General features: G+C 51.8%; 3 protein-coding genes across 4 annotated transcripts; 2 read left to right on the top strand and 1 right to left on the bottom strand.

Annotated features, from left to right (window-relative positions):
• The first annotated feature begins 1,492 nt into the window (after nucleotides 1–1,492).
• On the top strand, nucleotides 1,493–3,965 carry LOC119100889 (uncharacterized). Its single transcript, XM_037224083.1, has 3 exons — nucleotides 1,493–1,562; nucleotides 2,822–2,988; nucleotides 3,341–3,965. The coding sequence occupies exons 1-3, from the start codon at nucleotides 1,548–1,550 to the stop codon at nucleotides 3,459–3,461; spliced, it is 303 nt and encodes a 100-aa protein (XP_037079978.1). The 5' UTR covers nucleotides 1,493–1,547; the 3' UTR covers nucleotides 3,462–3,965.
• Nucleotides 3,966–4,102: 137 nt separating this feature from the next.
• CycB (Cyclin B) lies at nucleotides 4,103–11,437 on the bottom strand. The gene is made up of 7 exons (XM_037224060.1): nucleotides 11,207–11,437; nucleotides 10,598–10,794; nucleotides 10,152–10,341; nucleotides 8,323–8,481; nucleotides 7,152–7,510; nucleotides 6,670–6,823; nucleotides 4,103–5,059 (listed from the first exon to the last, which is right to left on the bottom strand). The coding sequence occupies exons 1-7, from the start codon at nucleotides 11,243–11,245 to the stop codon at nucleotides 4,955–4,957; spliced, it is 1,203 nt and encodes a 400-aa protein (XP_037079955.1). The 5' UTR covers nucleotides 11,246–11,437; the 3' UTR covers nucleotides 4,103–4,954.
• Nucleotides 11,438–11,649: 212 nt separating this feature from the next.
• c12.1 (spliceosome-associated protein CWC15) lies at nucleotides 11,650–15,114 on the top strand. 2 transcript variants are annotated; one of them, XM_037224078.1, is made up of 2 exons: nucleotides 11,650–11,910; nucleotides 13,721–15,114. In XM_037224078.1, the coding sequence occupies exon 2, from the start codon at nucleotides 13,744–13,746 to the stop codon at nucleotides 14,386–14,388; it is 645 nt and encodes a 214-aa protein (XP_037079973.1). In that variant the 5' UTR covers nucleotides 11,650–11,910; nucleotides 13,721–13,743; the 3' UTR covers nucleotides 14,389–15,114. The 2 variants fall into 2 exon arrangements, with proteins under 2 accessions (XP_037079973.1, XP_037079974.1); XM_037224079.1 differs by having other exon boundaries at nucleotides 11,650–11,849.
• The last annotated feature ends 732 nt before the right edge of the window (nucleotides 15,115–15,846 follow it).

Raw genomic sequence — 15,846 nt, forward strand, 5'->3', positions numbered from 1 at the left:
AGGACCCCATGGTATAGCAAATCAGACCCTTTAGAGCTTAGGACCCCATTGTACAGCAAATCAGACCCTTTAGCACCTAGGACCCCATGGTGTAGCAAATCAGACCCTCCAGCGCCTAGGGCCCCATGGTATAGCAAATCAGACCCTCCAGTGCCTAGGACCCCATGATATAGCAAATCAGACCCTCCAGCGCCTGGGGCCCCATGGTGTAGCAAATCAGACCCTCCAGCGCCAAGGACCCCATGGTATAGCAAATCAGACCCTTTAGAACTTAGGACCCCATGGTACAGCAAATCAGACCCTTTAGCGCCTGGGGCCCTATGATATAGCAAATCAGACCCTCCAGCGCCTAGGACCCCATGGTATAGCAAATCAGACCCTTTAGAGCTTAGGACCCCATGGTATAGCAAATTAGACCCTTTGGCGCCTAGGACTCCATGGTATAGCAAATCGGACCCTTTAGCGCCTGGGACCCCATGGTATAGCGAATCAGACCCTCCAGCGCCTAGGACCCCATGGTATAGCAAATCAGACCCTTTAGAACTTAGGACCCCATGGTATAGCAAATCAGACCCTTTAGAACTTAGGACCCCATGGTATAGCAAATCAGACCCTTTAGCGCCTGGGGCCCCATGATACAGCAAATCAGACCCTCCAGCGCCGAGGACCCCATGGTATAGCAAATCAGACCCTTTAGAGCTTAGGACCCCATTGTATAGCAAATCAGACCCTTTAGCACCTAGGACTCCATGGTATAGCAAACCAGACCCTTTAGCGCCTGGGACCCAATGGTATAGCAAATCTAATCCGCCCCATGATTGCTTGCATGCATACGCAGTTTTAACGTCGACTGGACGGCTCATGACTGGGGCGCGTCAGATCGGGTCACTTTTTCCGAAAGTAGACACACAGTACATATTGTCAGAGCCTTTCAGTCGCTCAGGGACCATCAGGGGCCAATTAGTGAGTCTGAATCAAGCTGTGCTGCAGATGGTCTCGAATGTTCTGCCTGCTTCACTGGTCAGCTTTTCATGCGATTTATATACGTCGATAACTACTGTTTACATGGGACGTCTTCACGAACAGCATGCGATAAATAATGACTTGCAGTGCACGCAGAAAAACCGCTGCCGACGTTTAAAAATGAAGTTAACAGAAACGCGAGCATTGTAAGGCGTCGCCCATCGATGTGCGACGGCCACCAGAACCATAAATAGTGAGCTCTCGCTGCAAGCTTTCAAGTCATTGGCTGTGTAATTAGCTGAGGCCCCACACGCGGCGTTCATGTGTATGAAGTGGGGTTCTCGGGACCCCCACGCTCAGTGGTTCACAAACTGATACGCACTGTCACGCGGCTGCGGGCGCTGCTCCAAGCCGATGCTCATCGGTTCGTCTGGCTGCCGCCTCCTCGCCAGTTTCACTCCTTTGTGACGCCCTGGTCGAACACGGCGGCCAGCCAGCGTGCGTGGTGGCTGGCGCGCAGCCGGGCTATAAAACGGCTGGTCACGGCACGTTCTCACCACTGCGTGAACGGATCCGACGGCAACATGAACACGAAACTGGTGAGTGGCAGTGAGCATGTGCGGAGGCCCAGTCGTGTGTTGTCTTTTTGATCTGATGTCGGCAAGGTGGTGATGAGTGGCACACACATTTTGGACCGTAGTGGGCCTCCTAAGCCGTTAGGCTCAGACCGGGTTAACGTTAGTTCACGTCACCGTCCAACTGATCCAAATCAAGGTTGTCTAAAAAGTTATGTTAGGCGTTAAAAGTTATGTTAAGTTATGTTATGTTAAATGCTAAGTTATGTTAAAAGGTTATGTTAAGTGACACTGCGTCATGCTGTCTGCTGTTTACTTTTGACTCATGTGATCACAGTGCAGGTAAGACCTGTGTGTATTCCAGATATGTTAAGATGTTGCTAACTATGCGCGACAGCCAGCAGTGCCGATGGTAAGCGTGAGAGAGCGGTTTGACTTGTCCACGTGCCATGCGCTGCTTACCATTTATTGACTGCCCACTTGCCTTACTCGTTGATTATTGCTGTCTCTGTGTCTTGGCGGTATGACTAACGAAATGACGAGTGCAATGATCGTTCCCCTAACCATTCCGCCGAATTCCATCATCGGTTCATACTAGCAGGACCACGTGCTCCTGGGTGCAAACGCGCTCTTGCGTTGCATAGGACATTTCGCCGTTCATATGTGGGATTGGAAACGCTATGCTAACCAGTTGACATAATGCCATCATCGGAAGTGCGCTGCTAAGCCTGCTGTCGACATTCGGGAAGCGTGCTTGATGGTATCAGAACGATACGCGGTTGGCCGCTAACCAGCATTGCCCCCCTCCTCGATGGCGATCACGTCTGCGGCCCCGGCCCGCGGTAAACGCCAAGCAGGTGCCGACCGGCAGTGCGACAGCAGTGGACTTGAGACACATTTACACCATGTATGACCAAGTAGGGCCACCCTTTTCTCGCACGGAACTGCAATACGCAAAATGCCGTATAAAGGCTAGTTTCCACCCATCAAAACTATGGGGCAGTGTGGGGCAATGGGGCGCCGGTAGCGTAGTAGTCAAGCTGCGCGTCTGGGGAAACCAGAGGCACAGGATTCAATTCCAGGCCATACCCATCTTTTGTGCCGGGGTAAGCGGCAGGCGACGCCACATAGTTTCGGCAGCTGAGTGCGTCGTCAAACTCTGATGAGCCACACACTACCTACGACGCACTACTACACCAACCGCACGGCAGGCAGCAGCACGTTTCCGTGCCGTCCGGAGGCAGCCGCGGTCGCGCCTGACCGTCGTGCCCCTCTGGCGGCAGGTTGTGCTGAGCGTGCTGCTGGCGGTGACCGTCGCCATGCCGCGGTACGTGCTGGTACCGCTGGAGCAGCTGCAGCGGCTGGAGCCGGCGCCCCACGTGCGGGTGGCCCGCCAGGCAGTGCTGCCGGACGCTGAGAGCGAGCAGCTGGTGGCTGCCTCCGATGACAGGTCAGTTCCGACCAGTGGATGTCTCCAATCGATAAAGCTTTCCACGCTGGGATCAACTTTCAAGTTGGTTTCAAACGTCAATACATTTGCGTCTTCCGTTCATATTACATTTTGCTTTTGCATGAAACCACTCTTAACCCGGCGACCTGGCGAGAGGTCGTAATCCAATGAATCGCTTTCTGTAGCTATTTTGACGCTGTGTGTCTCGCATCACTTCGTTCGTGGCACGCTATTTGTACGCATCGACAACTCGGGTGACATTTTGACGTCATTAGCGTCAGACCGCTCGTGACGTGACACCGCAGCACGGCGTCAGCAGACGATACCTGCCTCAGACGAGCCCTGTGCACAGGTTCGTGCGCCAGTCGGAGCCCAGCTACGGCGGCCCCGACCAGGTCGACTACGGCGCGTACACGGGTGGCCAGGGCGCCTTCGGCTGGTACGCCGGGTACCCGGTCGGCGGCCGGCGCTAGAGCCCTTCCCCGTCCTCCACCTCCGACCACCAGCCCACCGCGTCGGCCTGACGGCGGGGCTGGGGCTGGGGCCGCGGCCGCGCGCCCCACCGCAGGGACGCGCGGCGCAGACCCGTGTCCGGCTCGCCCCGGACCTCAGCAGCGACGTTTGAGCGCCAACGCCGGGGCCGCCGGCCGCTCCGGCAGAACACGCGCAGCCCTGGCCGGGCCCCCGGCCGGCGGCCTGTGCCAGCGACGTCGTGTCCGACCTACCATGTCTTTCAATGCTTGTTATTGCCGTGAATGCATCTTGTTTCCGCCCGATTGTGATTTCAATCGCGAGAGGTGGCTTCTGACCGTCGCGCACAACAGGCGCCTTTAGAGCGCTCGGTTGTACCTTTCTGTTACGCATAGATGAGTACATCACGGTGATTCGTGGAGGCGCATTCAATGACACCAGATATGTCGGTATCGCCATGGGTCGCAACAGTCACCCAATATATGGTCACACGACTACTGCCCGAGCACCGAGCTACTACTTCAAAAGCGGTCCAAGATGCACATCCCACTTACGTTGACCCTGCACCAAAGCATTCCTTTCCCAGCGCACTGTCTCGAAGTCGAGGCGTTCTCACCCTCGCCAAGTGCATCGCAGATGCGGCAGTCGTCTACTACGTTTATTTCGCTTGGCTCTGGGCATATATACAGCATTATTGGTAACATGCAGCATGAAGGAAGCCGACAGAACACTAAAAAACTGTAGCGGAAACATCGCGCTACCGCAGTCGGAACCTCGAAAGTGGAATCGATCGATCAAAAGAAGCACTGCTTGCTCCTTACCGCTGTCGGATCAGCTTTCCACTGGCGAAACGGCGCCCCCGACAGCCGCCGCCGTTTCGCGCGCTGCTTTGTCACACAGGTGAGCAAACTAACTAAAAGGAAAGAAGAAGAGGCCTAGCCAACATTTATTGAGCTGTCAGCGAGCGAGAGGGCGCCACACCGCCGCGACGTCATAAAACAAGCGGCTTCTGCGCTCTTGTCGCCTCTGGCGGCGCCAGGACACAGCGACAACACGGAAGACAGGGCGAAAACGGGGCCAAACCGACCACCACATCGGGGACAAGCACCCACATACGGCGAGTATTCCAAATAATCTCTAAAAGTGTGACAATCTCTTAAAATCCTCCAAGGGTAGCAATGCCTGTGAAGCGGGTCGGGCGCAAAAGGTTGCCAAAAATTAAAACGGCTCATCACAAAGGTTCAAAGACTGCACCGAGGTGGCGCCGGCAGCAGTAGAAGCAGACAGAGCGACAGCGGGCAGGGTGGCGCGACGCAGCTAGACTCGACGGCTGGTTCGGAGCGGCGCCTCGATCCCCAGCCCCGTGATCACCGGTCCGGGCAGCTCGGGCAGCGTGGCTCGTCTCGACGACTCCCCCGGAGCGACGGCTCTATCCCCAGCCCCGTGATCACCGGTCCGGGCAGCTCGGGCAGCGCGGCTCGCCTCGACGGCTCACTCAGAGCGGCGCCTCGGCCGCCAGCTCCGTGATCACCGGTCCGGATAGCTCGGGTAGCGCGCTGATACACAGGAACTTCTTGTTGGCGTACTTCCGCGCCACGGCCTGCGAAGGCGCGCCAGGTCAGCAACAGACGACGCCGTGCCCGGCGCGCGGTCGTGGCGCGGGGTGTACCGGGACGGGGCAGGACGGACGGAGGGCGCAACGGTAGACACACGCCAAGGCATCCGAAACTTACTAATGCGCCGAAGAAAGCATGCCGTTCAATGGACACCTCATCCTGATCTGAAAATGGCCTCCTTACCGGGCCGTTAGTGGTTAAACGGAGTGTTCCATATGTCCACGGAGTCTTGCACTGGAATAGTCATCTTAAAGATCGTTTGGTGCAGCTCACAGCCCTGCCACTCCTTAATACCCAAACCCCTTCTAGTTTCTGAGCTACACACCCGCAAAGATGGGGAGACTATTTTGAGAGATTACTTCGATGTCACATTGGAATTCATCACGTCATAATAACCTTCGTCATTCAAATCCTGCCATTCCATAAGTCACTCGGCGACCAAGGCGAAGAAAATGCAATGGTAGAGTCGTTCATATCTGGCGTTCGCGGGCATGATTTCCAGAATATAGTATGGCCATCAATTGACTGTCAATCAACGCTGTGCAAGGTACGATGACGTGATCCAAGCAATGGCCTATTGAGCAGGATATTTACTAAACAGACAATTGTGCTGTCCCAGAACAGCTTTTTCCACTTAAAAGTACACCAATAGCAAGTAAGCTTATTTCATTATTTCCGATGCATGTTTCAAGATCTTTAAATGTGAAACATTCCCTTTAAGGCACCTTTACACTAGGGGCACATCGTCATTATTACGATAGCGCAAGTCCTAAACCCTTAACGTAGCATCAACATCGCAAATCTCGATGTACGCAACATAGAGGTTCAGGAAGATGACACGTTTACAAACGTTAGTTTGTGCCGGTACGTATTCCACAAGAGATTCAGTGCAAAAGTGAAAAGCGCCGCACGGATGCGAGCTAACTGGCAAGTGGGAGGTGTTCGCCCGACAGAGCATGACCACCTGTGCGCAGGTGTGCCTGTGCGGTGCATGCGCTGGTCACAGTTCACTGGTTTGATCCAGCGCATCTACGGCCCCAGGCCGCCGAGTGCTCACTGCTGCCACACGCCTGTACATCAGCCGCGCGAGAGACTCGGGACAGAAACACACCACCGTACAGCCGACTCACACACGGCTGTACATCAGCCGCGCGAGAGACTCGGACAGAAACACACCACCGTACAGCCCACTCACAGACGGCGACAAGCCGGCCAACCTGTGCGGCTTCTTGCATCGACAAATCCGTAATTGTGCGGTGGGCCAATAGGCCATCATAGCCAAAGCAAAGCCAAACAAGTAACTGATTTGAGTGGATATTGGTCGTCATACGTTGTGCATTACGCATGTGTCGTTTATGCGATATCATCTTGCTCGATTAAGGCGACAGCGTGTCGCATTCGAGATCCGTTTCGGAAAATGCGGCACCGGTCGTCCCCCAGGAACGATTGCCGAGGTCGCTATGGGTTGGGCAGCGTTGGGCTGCATGGGCGGTGGTTTGCAGACGGCACTTTAAGCCTTAGGAAATCGTACGCCATCGGCGGATTTTTGCACTTTCTAATATAAGATAGACGCAAGACTGCAACGGCCACTTACCACGCGCTTGGCACGGCTGTCCGCCAGCTTGTCGTTGGCCTTGAGCACCAAGTCGGCCAGCCGGCACATGGTCGGGCGCAGCCGGCTCTCGTCGTAGTACGAGTAGTGGGCCAGCGTCTGGGTCCAGCCCTCCGTGTCGTCGTCCTGCAGCACCCTGAGACGCGCACGCCACCGGGCGGCGGTCAGGGTCGGGCAGGCCGGCGACACGGCACCGCCCGCCGCACTGCCGACGTCACACACCAAACGTCCGCCCCGACCCCGCACCAGCCGCCGTCAGCCTCGCCGGCAGGACGGAGACTCGGCCTAGGCGAGCGGTCAGCTCAGTTGGGATGACGGTTTCGCGCGCAAACAGCGTCACTTAGCGTGCCCTAAGAATGCTATGATTGCACCCCAAGCGGTCTGCACGCCGCGGCGTGTGGCACGCGTCAATGGGACCGCCCAGCGCAGCGATCGACCGGGCCGGCCCGCCTTGGCACACGTACTTGAGCGAGAGGCAGAGCGCCGCGGCCGCCAGCTGCGAGACCTTGCAGTGCGCCAGGCCGTAGTCCTGCAGACTGAGCTCCATCAGGTACTTGGCCAGCGTGTGCTGCCGGTTGTCGACGAAGCCGGCCTTGCTGTTGCGGCGCAGGAAGTGCAGCGGCAGCGGCCGGCCCAAGTCGAAGCGCAGCGCCGTCAGGATCTGACGCTCCATCTGGCGCATCTGCTCCGTGTCGAACGACTTGTCGGCAATCACGACAAAGTCGTTGACCTCGGGCGCGTAGATCTCCTCGTACTTGCTGGCAATCCACATGGCGGTGACGCCCACCATCTGCAGCTGGCTAGGCGATATGGAAGTGTCCACCTGCGGCGACGGCCGGCCTGCTTAGCATGGGCAGCACGCACGTTCAGACAAGGCACAGTTGATGAATCCGGTTTTCGACCTAACGTAAAACAAGACGGACAAAGGAGCCCCTAGTGCCAGCACGCTACACATCGTGATATATGCCAGTTAAATGGTCTTTACAAAACTTAACAAAACCTGCAGAGCACAAGTCGCATCCGCTAATATGCGGTTGGACACGTACGTCGGGTTGCGTAACTTTTCTCATAGGAAGTCACAAAAACGCGTTAAAACAAAACCCAGTAAATATCAGGGTGGGTCCCAGGAATATGTCGCATCGGCAAAGACCAAAAACGTCCTCATTTCCTCTAGCGAAGAGCAGCGACGCCACCTGGGGGTGGCCACGGGTCTCTGGCCCTTCCTCCCCAAGATCAAGCGCAGTTGTTTACCACGATACTCTAATTGACCATGGTCTGGTAATCGGAAAATGTATGCTGGCTTTAAACCTCAAAGACCACCGTGGGCAGTGACATGCCGCGCATAACAGCGGCAGCCGAGAAGGTGTGTAAGGTACACAGCTGGGACAGTTGCCTTCGCCGCCAGACCACACAAACATTGAAAGCTCATCATAAATGCCAATGAAATACCATCGGCTTTTGTGGGGTTCGTAGTTTGTTTACCGTACGTACGTTCGTGAAGAGCAAGGACTCGCACTCCATACTCGCACACACATACTTTGCTTTTGATTACCGCACACGACTTTTTCTGCTCACGATTTGGCATTCAATATTTCGTCCGCTAACAGGAGCTGGCAAGAACCGCGCAATTCTTACCTGCAAAAATCTGTCGATGACGGCCACTGTCAGGTACAGGGTCTCATGAAGCAGCTTGAATTTGAGGTGGACCTGGACAAGCCAATCGACCAGGATCTCGCGCATCTTGCCGGTAATTTGACTGTTCCTCAGATGATTTTCGCTGATCCGGAACTTATCCTAGAACAAGCGTAATGAAAGCGGCATGACGACATTTCACCAGTTAACTGGCCTAGACAGAAGTGGAACTGAAGAACATGATAAAAGCGTCTGCCACATACGCGTCATCACCACACATACATACACTGTGCATACGCACGAGGCGCAAATTAGTCATCACCGCAGTCGCAAGCATCTGTAAACAATCCAGCGCGGCAGCCCTTCTCATGCTGGCAGCGGTGGACCAACTCCCGCACCGGGCCTTTTTCTCAAAGGACTGCTTCGATCGTTTTCAAACGAGATCTACTCACAGCACACCCTGGACTTGCAAGAATTCCACAGCAGCAAACGCTTTCTTATGGAGCCCAATGGAAGCCACACAGCAAATAACTCATTTCTCCATAGGCAGCACCACAAAGGGATTTCACGTGACCTAGTTGGAGGTCTGCACTGGGTCGGCCACGATCCATAGTTCCCGTCAGTACAATGTGGGCCAAGTCAGTCATCTCACTCCACAGGCATGCCGCCTTTGGATGGACGCTATATGACCCCGCAGTGGAAGCGCCCGAAATCGCATGCCACCGTAGAGCATGCTCATAAGAAACACCGACTAGGCATGTCACCAGTCAGTCTGGTAACGTTGTACCAGGCGCTCCATCACTGACGGTTATCCGCATCTAGGAAGGACAGCCATCAAATTGGATGCAGCTGTCGGACATTATTTGCCGTCCCCTGGTTAGCGAACCTCCTCAAAATCGGGCGCTCGCTCTAGCGGTCACATCCTCCGATTCAGCGGCGCCAAAACGGAACTCCGTGTGTCACTGGGGCCTTACGACGCACTCAACTGCTGAGGCTATATGGCCAAAACGGAACTTCAACGATTACACATCTCCTACCTGAAAGCGATTTACCATCGATTTTGACGCCGTCGGAACGCGGTTGTGCGATGTCGTGATACGCACGCCGCTGCAAACACCCATTCCGGCGCACTGGGGGTCTGGTAAATGCTTGTACCCTTCCGTGCCCAGCCACCCTGGTGGCTTGGTTTACGACACATGTCCCCTGTTGTCAGGCTCAGTCCGCGGTGACCAGGGGACACCTTGAGGAGAAAACGTCGGCGGTGACAAGGGAAGAAACCGGACGGCAAGCAGCCGGGAGCAAATCTCAAACACATGGCACGCAGCGAGCGGAGCGTGATGCCCAGAGTTGTGGCTATTCCTAGCTCTTGAAAGCTTGCGCGCGCAGGTAACCATACGTGGCCACGTCTGCCGCCCAAAGGCAAAACCCCATATGTTTATTTGTACCCATTTTGCATATTGGTGTCATTTGACTGATGTTCTCAAGCTGAATTTGATTCATTAGGCCCTAAGTTGATTTTTCACAAGCTTTTAGTTAAAGAAATAACTAAAAGTTTGTAAAAAAAAATCAACTTATGGCTTAAATAACTAAATTCAGCTTAAGAAAAATCAAGTGAGTTCAAAACATTCAAAATGGCGAAAAATACACATGAGGACTTGCCTTTGCGCGGCAAAAGTGCAACGAGCAACGAAGACGCTCCTTAGTTTCCCAGCGACAAAGGCGGGGCTTTGAATATTGAAAATGTCGGGGGGGGGGGGGGTCGGACCTCTTGCGCCCCGCAAGGCCCCGACTTCGCACGTAGTCGAGTACGACACGCCACATCATCCCATTACCTCTAGAAATCGCAGATACAGATAGATGTCTTTAATATAATCGGAGACCAGCTGAGGATTGTCTGCATCTTCAGCATCGATGTCATCCACTTCCAGCAGCTTGCTGGAGTAGGCATTCAGCTTCTCAATCTCCTCCGATGCCGAGAATGGCTTGCTGGGCTCAGGTTGAGGTGCAGCATCAGGTGCTTGCCTGTGGACATGCATGACATGTGATCTAGCTAACATAATATTTATTGGGTTGTAATAACGTCTTCAGTGGCTGATGTCATCTGTCAGTACATCCCTTCTCCAACTTAAATTGCCAACCCGAATGATGACACTCCGCCTGGAGCCAGGCTTTAACTCAACAACTGTCCACACATATTCATGTGGATACATCGGGTATCACGAAGCAACAGTGTACGGGTGCAGCATAGCAGATCTAGTGTATGCTATGCAGTACATACCTGATGGAGCTGGTGGCCTTTGATCGGACCAAAGGTTTCCTGCTTTGAGCGGCAATGGATCCTTTCTTCAGGCCATTATTCACAGACAGTCCCTTGACCCTATTACCAATTTCACCGAGGACAGCTCTTTGTTGGCCGTGCGTACTTCTGGTAGCAATGCCCTTTCTAGGCATTATCTGATTCTCACTATTCATGATCTGGAATAAAAACATTAAGAACGGCTCAACCACCTGAAAATGCAAAGCCCCACCTCCAGTAAAAGACAGGCACTTTTACAGCATAACTTGGATAAAAACAGCATTGGCCAAAATTAGTCATGAAATCGTTATTCAACCACATTGACCCCAAGGAAATACAAATTACGAGTATGCTAATATTCAGAGACTGATTGTCTGAATAAAACTGACAGTTCTTGCAACACACGTCAATGACAAAATTAGGACCCTGAAATGATGTCTCACGACGGGATTGAGCGAGGTTTACTGAATAGCAATGGAAGGAATTCGGTGTTGCTACTCCCTGTCCAGCGGATTGAAATCAATATACAAAGAAGCAACAATGAAAACAGAAAAATACTGCGGAGACGCTCACATTTAGGTTCGTACTTACGTTGTTTCCCACCGGGTTTGATCGCAGTGCGTGAGACATTTCGGGTGCTCGAGTAAAATCGTCTTTCAATGTCGTTCTCTCAAAATATTCACTTCTCCACAGCCTAAAAACGTCGTCGTCTCGTCGGAAGCGAGTGGTCTCAACGTAATCCCACTCTTCTCGCCCAAAAATAAAATATCACGAGGACATCGCACGGGCGGCAAGACAGCGATTGTTGGAGTTTAAAATTTAAATCCCCCGGTGCTGATGGTCTCCGATTGGTCAGGCCTGCTGCTGACCAGGCCTCAATAATTATATTTAGACATAGCCTCCACAAAAAATTATGATTTAGTCATTTAAATTGAGTACAAAACTTATCAAAATCGTAGAAATGAACTTTTCTCTCATATATAAGTTGTGAGTATCATTATATATCAAGCAATATGGCGCTCATGTAGTTCATTTCTGGCGCAAATAATACTTTGGCGCAGTGACCTCTCTTACAGCCAGAGCAATGTAACAACTAGGGCACAACCAGCTCAAGCACGTTGTTTTATTGCGTGAGCGGTGGGGAGGCGTGGATTGTATTCAGTGTTTGACGTGTAAGACGCAAAGTCATCTTCAGGCATACAGTTGCAACGAAGAAGTCCAGACAGTGCTACTGGTGGGGATACTGAATTGCTGATTGGGGTGCCTGTTGCACGTCTTTCGGTGTATTGGTCAAGGTAGGAGTCGTGCACGCTGGTGATTGGGGTGCAAACATCCAGTGACCTATGCCTGATTTCATAAGAGTTTGATGCCTGTTTATTAAGCAGTGCATCTGTCAAAGGAAGTGTATGCCCTTACAGATCATTTATTAAGGACTTGAAACAACATGTGTTCTGAGAATGAGTACAGTAGAACTCTGTTGAGCAACTTGGCATTATAATTTCCTGCCTCCAGTCTTAAAAATTTTCCCTTATTCTAGCCACAAGGTTAGTTCTAAAAGTGCATTCTTGAAGTGCAATATTTTAAATAGCATTTCAAATAAAACCGAAGTGTCTGCCACTGCCAAAACATTGGTAAGCATCCATCCTGACAGGATGAGAGGCAACCAGTTATATATAATGTAAACAGCTGAGTGCATTGCAAAGCTGCAATAGCATGTGCACGTATTAAGCATATCTAGCACTTTCATGACTGCCTGACTACAAAATTACATGCTGTGCAGAATGTACCCTGTGCAGCAACATCACAGTGGCAATTTTGTAGCATGTGCTCCATAAATTTGAGAGTTCAGTGTTCAGCTCTCAGTCATTACCATTTTGAGCAAGCAAAGAAGCAATGCTTTAATAAATTTTCATGTTGCAGAAGTTTTCACAAGCAATCATGCCCCATAAAAATGGTGCACATTTTGGTACAACCTGATCCTGCTGTGCAATGGCATGGGGGTTCAGCACACCAATGAAATGTAAATCTTGGGTGCAGTAGATTGCAGGCTGGCTCTCATGGTATTTTTTTTTGCAAGTAAATATTAGGGTTAATTTCTTAAAGGCAAGATGCATTTGGAATCTTAAGTACATGTTTTATATTCCATACTATCCCTGCTGACTATCAGTGCACAGTTTGCCAAATTGGCTTGAGAACCAGGTGTCACTTGATATGGCTCATAAGAGTATGATATCTTGTTTGGTGTGGCTGTCTTTTATGCTTACCCTTAGTGTGAATTCATCTGAAAAGGAGTTGATACACTGCCATTGAAGCAGTTTTACATTGGTCTTCAGTACAGTAAATGATACAGTTATTATATTCAATACTTTATCCAGCATGGCTCTTTGTGTGATTGTAGAGCATATAACATAATGAACAGGATGCCATTACAATACTAGATCACCAAGATAAGCCGTGAGTGCCTAATGCTAGATGATAAGTGGGATTCCGCATGTTCATTGGTTCTTCCGTGCCATTATCCGAACCTTAACTTTTGACTTAACATCAGCTACAACATATTTCTTAAAAGTTTGTTTGCCAAGTTGTATCCCTTTTGTTTTCCCACAATGTGGGCATCTATTGTGCAAAAACAAGTTGGAAGCATTTGTGGGCTTGTATGTATCATGTTTTGATGTACTATCACCCTACACTTTTGTGTAGGGTGATGGCACATGGTACTACACAAACTTTTGTGTCATATCACACTGCGCTCCTCAAACAGTGGACTCTTCACTTTGTGGAGGCCCAGCAGATGGCAGGTTACAGGCATGATTGAAGATGCCAGATAATGCTGAGCTCTTCTGCTCTATTCCTTATTTGCATCATTCATGATAAACAGTGGATTAATGTGTTGACATCAGTGATCTGGCTGATATCATAATCAAACTGGTTTATTTATCAAAGTAATGTGCCATTTGAAGACAAGTTGGGAATATCCCAGTTAATCACTAACAGAGAGCTGATACTTTGATCCGCCACCTTGCACAACTGCTGTGATGTCCGTAACGACGCTGTGTATATTCCAGGTTGGCACCATCCATTGACAGCTGTGCTTCCTTGCTCCAGGCTAGCGCGTCGCGGCCGGGGAGATGACGACAGCGGCGCGACCGACGTTCGAGCCCGCGCGCGGCGGCTCGTCGCGCGGCGAGAAGGACCTCTCGGCCATCAGCAAGCAGTACTCGTCGCGCGACCTTCCGGCGCACACCAAGCTCAAGCAGCGCGAGGCGGGCCAGGGCACCACCGACGAGCTACGCGGCCGCGACTTCCGGCGCGAGCTGGAGGAGCGCGAGCGCCAGGCGCGTGACAAGCGCGGCGACGCGGCGGGCGGCTCGAGCCGCAGGCGCGCCGAGCCGCTGGCGCCGGCCGCGCTCGACGTGGACGACGTGCTGGACGAGGACGAGTCGGACGAGGAGAGCGATGACGACGAGGCCGAGCTCATGGCCGAACTGCAGCGCATTCGCAAGGAGCGCGCCGCCGAGGCGGTGAAGCGGGACGCCGAGCGTAAGCAGGAGGAGGAGCGCATCCGCATGGAGAACATTTTGAGTGGGAACCCGCTGCTCAGCTACAGCGGCGCGGCGGCCAAGGGTGACGCGCGCGTCAAGCGCCGCTGGGATGACGACGTCGTGTTCAAGAACTGCGCTCGCGCCGAGCCCGAGCGCAAACAGCCGCGCTTCATCAACGACGCCCTCAGAAATGACTTCCACAAAAAGTTTATGGACAAGTATGTCAAGTGATGTGTGAGGGTCGGCTTGTGGCTGCAGTGTGCGACACGTTTGCGCTCTTCGTGATGGGGTTGGAGATGGACGTCGGGTTGCGGTTTTCTGCGGACGTTCGTGAAACGATAACGAGCCGTGTCTTGTCCAATAGAAAGCCTCTGGAATGTCATGCCGCGCTATGGGCAGTGGGTCATTTATGTCGTACTTGATTTCGGTCCAATAGAAAGCCTCTGGAATTTCATGCCGCGCTATGGGCAGTGGTTCATTTATGTCGTGCTTGATTTTCGACTGATGGTGTCATGGTGTTGCTAGCAACACCTATGATAATGGACCGGCTATGTGGTGTAGAGTATTCTACATATATTTGTGGGGGGGGGGGGGGGGGAGCCGATGTGTGGCTTGTAAAGTTTGTTGGAAAACGCTGTGAAATTTTTCGCCGTGTGTAGATAGTATCATTTTCATTGACCAGTCTTTCTGTTTATCCTTGTTTCTGCGTTTCAACAAACTTTAGTAAAAGGACGAAGCATGAACAGAATCGATAGGTCAAACACCCTGAAGTCTGCATTTTGACGGCCATTTTATGTATCGGCTGTCATTGAACGATAGCAAAGGGTTGTAATGTATAGAGGTGCAAAATGGTGTGAAACGTGTCGGTATTTCTTGCCGCGCTTGCCTCGCGCATGTTTCCGTTGCTTCTCGCATGTAAACGCCTTTTCATTTCGCGCAATATACTCTGGAACGCCGGTTTTGTGTGTAATTAGCGAACCGGACGGCTGGCCGAATATGAAACATGTAAGGCGCCTTAGACACGACGCACGTATTTCGACGGTCGATGCATGGTCTCAATAGGACACGCAGTCAATTGTATGGCTGTTCATCTGAGTTACGTCAGAAGTTTTTTCCTATGCATCTTCAATATAGTCCTTTTTGGCCCTCTCCGCTGGTGCTTGTCGCTGTGCGAGCGGTCCGCTATAGTGCAGTCGTCTCTCGCGGTGAATTTGACTTCCTTTTCGTTTTGTTCGATTGTTATCGCTAGTTTGACCACTCATTTTGACTGTTGTACGCCGGTAAGGTTACCGTTAAATTGTATTACGTTTGCGGGTGTAGAGTTGCACGTGTGAATGATTTCGGTTCGTGGTCCTGACAACCTATTTGTGGCATTGACAATGGAGAGGTTCCGTGGTATATGATCTCACGAGATTCTATTACTATCTGTTTACGAAAGTCGTCTTGAACTTAAGCTATTCTCTACCATTTTGCATGTATGAAAACCGTTGTGTTTTGTGCCTAGTGTTCGTAATGTGCCATTAAACGTCTAACCACTTGTTCACAACCATTTCCACATCGTCCATTACTGTTCTATGTTCGTGATTTTAAGTTCATTGGAAATCCAGAATAGGTAATTCAGCGAGCCGAAGACCAAATGTGAGGAGATTAAGCCTAATCCACATCTGCCGGTTGAGCGATTACCGAACG

Source organism: Pollicipes pollicipes, unplaced genomic scaffold (genome assembly GCF_011947565.3).
Source record: "Pollicipes pollicipes isolate AB1234 unplaced genomic scaffold, Ppol_2.1 Scaffold_4881;HRSCAF=5763_pilon_pilon_pilon, whole genome shotgun sequence".
Taxonomy (NCBI): Eukaryota; Metazoa; Arthropoda; class Thecostraca; order Pollicipedomorpha; family Pollicipedidae; genus Pollicipes; species Pollicipes pollicipes.